Below are 6623 nucleotides of genomic sequence, written 5' to 3'. Positions count from 1 at the left end.
CCACTGATCTCAAACAAAGCCTCAACACTCCCGTCCCCTCGGACACCAGAGGATGCGGCAGGAAATCCGTCAGGTCTAGAAGAGCTTGTTGTTGAAATTGATTAGCATTTAAATTGTATCTAGTTTGATTCAAAGGAGGAGAGCTGACAGACTTTGTTTGAAAGAAGCAGATTTATAAACAGATTTTGAAAAGTGTCCGAAAATGGATGCATTTCCACGCAACTCATTTCATGTCTTCTTCTAGGCCAGCGTATCCTCCACCCCCGGAACCCGGTCTGTTGTCTGAAGTCCTCTTTGGGCTGTCATTAATCACTTATCATATTTTTAGTTCATAGTATTCAACAGTGCATTCATCAACTTCATGAGGCTTCTCCTCTTTTAGGAGAAGCCTGAACTATGAGGTTTGATCTTAGTTACTAATTTTATAATATGATCCATTTATCTGTGTAAATTGAACATCCACTAAAGCCGCATGACCATAAACTGAATGAACTTCGTTCATCTTCTCCTTTCCGAGACCATGTGCATTCTTCATTGTAATGGATAATGCTAAAACATGTTCCTATCAGTATGCTCTTTCCAAGGGCTTGACATTAAGAAGAATAAATAGCACTGGTTTCACAACACAATCTAATTCATCAAAGTCGCTGCCACGGGACATGCCCAGTGTGAATGATCAAACACTAGCTGGGCTTTTGGCAAATGCTGAAGGCACCGGTGCATTTCAAGGTACAAGAACTGTCCGCTAATCAGGAATACTATCAATCCATTTCATGAGACGCATTAGAAGGCCACGGTTCTAGGGTTTCAATACAATAATCTGAAACCAATTCAGTTTTTCTGGCAAAATCCAGTGAGCTAGGATCAAGGCATGATTTGTTCATTAGAATGCATGAGCTGTTGCTGTAACTCTGTATTTAACACACTATCACTGTTTGGTTCTTATGAATTAAACAGATTAGCAAGTATTAGGTTAGCACCTAGGAAACCACAGGAAGACTCAATACACTGTTTAAGGCCTTGTGCATCTCAGCCTTGTAAGTGCAAATGACAAGTATTTTGGAGTGTAAAAAGGAAATGTTTAGTTGACAACAATGAGCAAGGTTTTTTTCAAGTCCCTACATGATTTGCTGCTGATAGTAGTGAAATACTAGCTACTGATGATACATTTCTGCTCAAGAGCATGTTGTAGGATCTTTATTTATCTGCTGCCCTCTGCTGACGACATTTTTTATTCTATGCTTTAAATCGTAGCAAGAATCCTTCATTCTCATCTTTTGTGATGTGACGTCTGTTACTGATTTACTCAATTAATTTGTATCCCCAGAAGCCAGCTAACACTGTTTTAACTCCAATGTGCTAATTTAATTAATTAATTAACAAATGTGTTATGTAGCAATGGTGTTATCCACTTAAAAGCAAAAAGGAAGAAGTTTATGTACTGAAAAGAGGAAAATAACATTTAAAGGAAAATACATTTTCCTAACCTGCCTTTATCAGTCAAATTTGTTTGAACAATATCAAATACAGCATCAAGTTTAATGTGGTTATACATTAATGTACATTTTCCTTTATGGTGCAAATAAAAAAGTTCATGTTACACTGTGTTTATGCCGTGCATCATATTTTTACTTCTTGTTTTCAGAAACTCCTTTATGCCAATCATATAAAATAATCATAATAATAATAATAATAATAATAATAATAATAGACACCATATGGTAGACATTCTGGGGAACTACACAGCAATATGGCGTTATGTACAAACTGGTTCTGCTTGCATTTAGCATTTTACTTAATATTCTTCATGCAGACTATATTCTATGAAGAATTGCTTGCTGAGTTTAGTCCGAAAGCATGCTGGGCAACCCCCCCCTCCCCCCCCACACACACACACAGGGACAAACAAAAAAGCAGCCTTTGCAAATGTTTTTAAAAATATTATATAAATTGTCATTATTTTCCTCCATTTCAGTTATCCCACAGTGATGATTACTCTCCATATGCATGTGGTACCATGGAAAATCCATTTGCATTGTGGCTTTTAAAACATTTCACATTAGTTGTCTCTTAAAACTGCATTAAAAATGTACCCATTAAGATGAGAAATATGACATTTCATGGTTTTACTTGTTTGGATTATTAGATGTTCTATTTATGATTACATCATAAGTGAAACATAACATTTTCAGAAAAGTAAGATGGATTTGCTACTGGTTTTTAATATATAGTTTATATAGGGATGCAAAGAAACAACAGAAAAACATACATTCACATACAAAAATATTCAATAGACAATTAATGTGTCAAGACACTTTTCCCCTTCAAGTCAATAAACTGATTTGATTGTACAGTCACAGAGTGAACACGTTTTGCACATTTATACACTGGTACCTCATCATATTAGGTCATACTTTTCTTATTTCGGCAAACAATTTATTTTCTGCATTCAGGCCCCATCTTCCTTGTTGGGCCATTGGAATCCTAACATTCCCCACCGTTACAGCACCCCTTGGATGAGGCAGACTCACAACTATGGGATTTTTAAACATTACTCTTCTAAATACAAATAATAAGGTCTCTTGGTGGAAAAATGACTATGCAAATTACATTCAGTTTGCTTATAAAAACATGACTACAATAACATATCACACAACGTAACACTGAAAAAATACTGTTAGCCAGCCATCTGGTGAGAAATACCATATTTTCGTCTCCCAGTCAAACTGGATGTTTTTGTGATCCAAGTTTTGCATCTGTTCCCCATCTTCAATGGTGAGTAATCACTTTTTGTTCTTTAGAACATCTAAACATTCTAGCCCCAGTTTTGTCTGTAAAATTTAAATAATACATAAACATTGCCTAAATATACTCAGAGCACAAAACAATTGGTCATATGACTTTGCAGAAAAGGCAACACTTGTTATTTGTCATGCTGACAAAGCCTACTTCCCCCAAAAATATAACCTTCAGGCACAGTATGAAAAATGCAAAAACGTTTACAGAAATGAATGCCTGACTGTATGTCTTTTATAACCCAGCCTCTCCATCACAGACCAGCATGTGTCTTCAATGAGTTTAATCTCATCTACAGCCATATTCTCCTTCCAAATGCTGATTTTGGCAGGTGATATATCCCCTTCATATATCAGATTATACAGATTTGTGGACGCGGCGAATGTCAGCTGGTTTAACGCAGCTGGTGCAACGGGGATTCCAAGAAAGTTATGTATTTTTCTCGCTGTCTCTTCAGGAAAATATACAACATCTTCAAATCTGACTATAAGGTAAGTGTGTGGGGGGAGGCCAGCGCTCACCTTGAGTCCTGCTGAATTGTGAGCCAGCCATAGCTGAGCTAGAAGCTGTACAGGGTTTGGATCTGGCTGGGAGAGGATCTTCTTTAAAGGAAGGAATTGTGAGTCCACTATAGCACAGCCCTGATCCACACCATCAGTGTTCTGCTTAAAAATGTTAACGATGTGTCTTTTAATGTTCTTACGTGAATACAGACTTGGCTTGCTGCTGTAGAGCATGAGATAAATCCATGCACGTGGGTCTCGTACCACATGAACTGAGCGAAGTGAGCGACCTATGACCTCTTGAAGATACGGCAGCTTCAAGAACCAGCCTTCACTGCCCATGTTCAGCACAGGCCGGGCATTTGGATACTTCACCAGGTGCTGCCTGAGCTCTTGTATGTATCCGATGTCCATATGGGTACTCTTGCCGCCCCCTGTCCTCATTTGCCCTGACAGCAGCATTCTTCTCTTTCTTTGTCCTTTTTCTTTGACATTATTTTCTATTTCATCATTGCTCTGGTGCAATTGAATATTTTGCAGGTGTAGTTTCACATTGTGAACTATGGAATGGAACCATCCCTGAATGACTCGAAATCGTCCATTTTGCGCATCTGCTTTGGACCACTCGCAAGCGTCCACCAGAGATACGAAAGGAGATATGGGGAACCTAAGGTAGGCCGAAGGGATCCGGAGGAATACAAAGTCAGAGCTATTATCGAAAAGGTGCTGGAGGATCTCCGCGCCCGAGCCTGGCATGGATGTGATGGTGATGATGGGGAGGAGGTCACGGACGCTAGAGTCTGTTCCATCATATATGTTGCGGTCTTTTGGTTTAACATTGCACAAGAGCTGATCGCAGCCATAAAAATGATACAAAAGTTCAGTCACCCACAATAACAGCATACAGACCAGAGTGCAATGAATTAGCATATTGAACGACATATGAAACTTCCTTTTCTTCATTATGTAACCAAAAGCAAGACATAGAGTCAGTACCACAGAGATGTTAACCACCAATCCAAAGTCAAACACAGAATCTTTTGTGACTTGACTTGGAAAGGTTTTAATCCCCCGGCCAAACTGAACTATTCTTCTGCTGTCTTCTGTTTTAGCAAAGCCTGCAAAGCCCAAGTAGTCATGTCTAGCCTCAATGTCTTCGTAGTTTGTTACAATTGACACAACAGTTTCTGTGTCATTAAGAGTCACTGATATTTTTACTCCATTTTTACTGTTGTCTATGAATCTAAAGTCCGAGACCTTGGCATATGGGCCATGCATCAAATAAGCCACTCTAGTGACAGGTTTCTCCATGGGAAAGGTCACGTTTATGTACTGCGTCCATCTCTTTTTGAATTCGGCAGCCTGTTCTGCCTCTTGTATCTGGGCAACGGGGCTGGATCCTTGAGCGTCCAGCCAGAACATTTTGTAATGTGCATCCCACACATCCATCAGAGCCCCATTGTATCTTCCAAATGATCTGTGAGGAACATACCTGAGATCAATGTCAAGGTTGTGAAAGAACGCACTGAGAGAATTGAGAGGGGAGTGCTCGTGTTTCTCAATGTGGTCCAGAACAAGTAATGTTTGAGAGTTGAGAAGCACAAGTGCCCGATACACACTCTTTAGCTTCATGGCAGATGAATAGGCCGACACAGATTCTCCACTCACAAACAAAATGTCCTGATGCGATGAAGCTGCAATGACCTCCCCAGCGGTATCCCCGACTTCCTTTTCTCCCCATCGTAACCACTTTGAACATTCCCCCAACTGTCCTTCCCATGGCTGATTACACTGGCTGGTGGGTGAGGGGGAAAACACCAGCACGTTGTTAAGATAGCTGTATTTAGGACCATACAAGGCCTCAGAGACAAACACCTGTCCATTTGGTGCAAAAGTAAATGAGTTTTGATCAGGGTGCTCGTGCCCGGGGTTAAAGTTCGTCCAGCCTTCTAACCAAGAGTACGGTTGTGCATGGACAATATCATACACCGCTCGCCCTCCTAATTTTCCAGATTTAAATGACACAAAAGTATTACCCTTAGTTTGTGGTAACCCTGCTCCATACGTCACCACACCCCAGTTGGAGAAAATGTGCATGGTTGCTTTATTAAAGTTAGGTGGAGGCTGTTGAGTTAAGTCAGAGTCATACCATATGTACTCTGTGTGTAAAGTTGCCCAGCGTTGGGCTGCTGATTGCACCATGGGTCCATCTTTAGGACGATGATTCCTAATCTGCTCTGCCAGCCAGTTTCCTGAGCCATTTCGGAGCACGTATGCATCCAAAAACACAAGCTGGCTCTCTGGCCCATAGAACCAGTTGTAATTGGAGTCTGCAATGCCAACTGTTCTTTGAAATCCAGGAAGCAGTGTAGCAAAGTAAAACATGAAGTGAGCTCTGAGCCAGTTGTTCTGTGTGTTGTCTATCTGAAAATGACGCAATGCTAAGTAAACATACTGGGTGATGGATTTTGCTGTGTAGCTACCGTATGCAACACCTTCATCGAGAGAGCCATCGACAATGTGGCTCAGAAGGAACATGGTCTTTTCCATATAGTTGACTGATATTTGTTTCCATATCATGGTCTCTGGGTCATTATGTTCCCCCACCACAAGAGCACCAATGAGAATGGCTAGTATGTTAGTTGTCTGGTGGTTCTGTAGAAACTGTTTTCCCCATCCTCTGTGCTTGGAAAGCTCGAATAGCTCCTCTGTAACAGATCGTATTTTCTTGAGATATCGCAGTCTTCTCCGGGTGTCAAGAAAGGTGTAAATGAAATCATACGCTGTGGCAAACCCAGTGAGAGAGTGGGCTATTGGGACCTCATCATTTGGTGCGCTGGATACCGTCCAATCTGGGTACTCCACCATTCGGTCCATGTACTCAATCAAAAATTGAGAGGCGGTAGCATCCTCAGGTTGAAGCAGACAGTATAGTGCAAGAGGGGGCAAATTGTTACCATAGATCTCATTCCATTTCTTTCCGAAATCCTCATGGCTCACCGGAGGCTGGTAAACAGCTGCACTGGATAACATAATAGAAACAGCATTTCGAATAGCTTTAAATATGTGTCTATGCGTGGTGGTGGCCCTCTGTTTCATCAAACGCAATTCTGTCTGATCAAAGTATAGCTTGGGGTGAAGATGTGAGGACAAGGTGGTATTGTCTGTTTGGTGTTCATTCAAAGGCGCATATCTGTCTGAGGCAGACGAAATTCCACAGAAAGTCAATCCCACAGCCAAGACACAGAGCAAAACCGCAGACCTCTGCATGTTCTCCATGACCACGATCCAAGAAACAGATGTGCTGCTTTTCTCTTCAAAAGC

The 6623-nt window shown here is 41.0% G+C and overlaps 1 protein-coding gene across 1 annotated transcript; it reads right to left on the bottom strand.

The window, feature by feature from the left end:
• Positions 1 to 2050: 2050 nt before the first annotated feature.
• Positions 2051 to 6623, bottom strand: LOC113080377 (dermatan-sulfate epimerase-like protein). Its single transcript, XM_026252547.1, has one exon. The coding sequence runs from the start codon at positions 6576 to 6578 to the stop codon at positions 3000 to 3002; it is 3579 nt and encodes a 1192-aa protein (XP_026108332.1). The 5' UTR covers positions 6579 to 6623; the 3' UTR covers positions 2051 to 2999.

This window comes from Carassius auratus, unplaced genomic scaffold (assembly GCF_003368295.1).
Source record: "Carassius auratus strain Wakin unplaced genomic scaffold, ASM336829v1 scaf_tig00031124, whole genome shotgun sequence".
In the NCBI taxonomy this organism is placed as follows: Eukaryota; Metazoa; Chordata; class Actinopteri; order Cypriniformes; family Cyprinidae; genus Carassius; species Carassius auratus.
Note: the sequence above shows the minus strand (reverse complement) of the source record. Positions and strands in the feature narration are given on the sequence as shown.

Bases quoted from the DNA above. Each gene is read 5' to 3' on its own strand.
- LOC113080377 (XM_026252547.1), bottom strand. From the start codon at position 6,578: ATGGAGAACATGCAGAGGTCTGCGGTTTTGCTCTGTGTCTTGGCTGTG.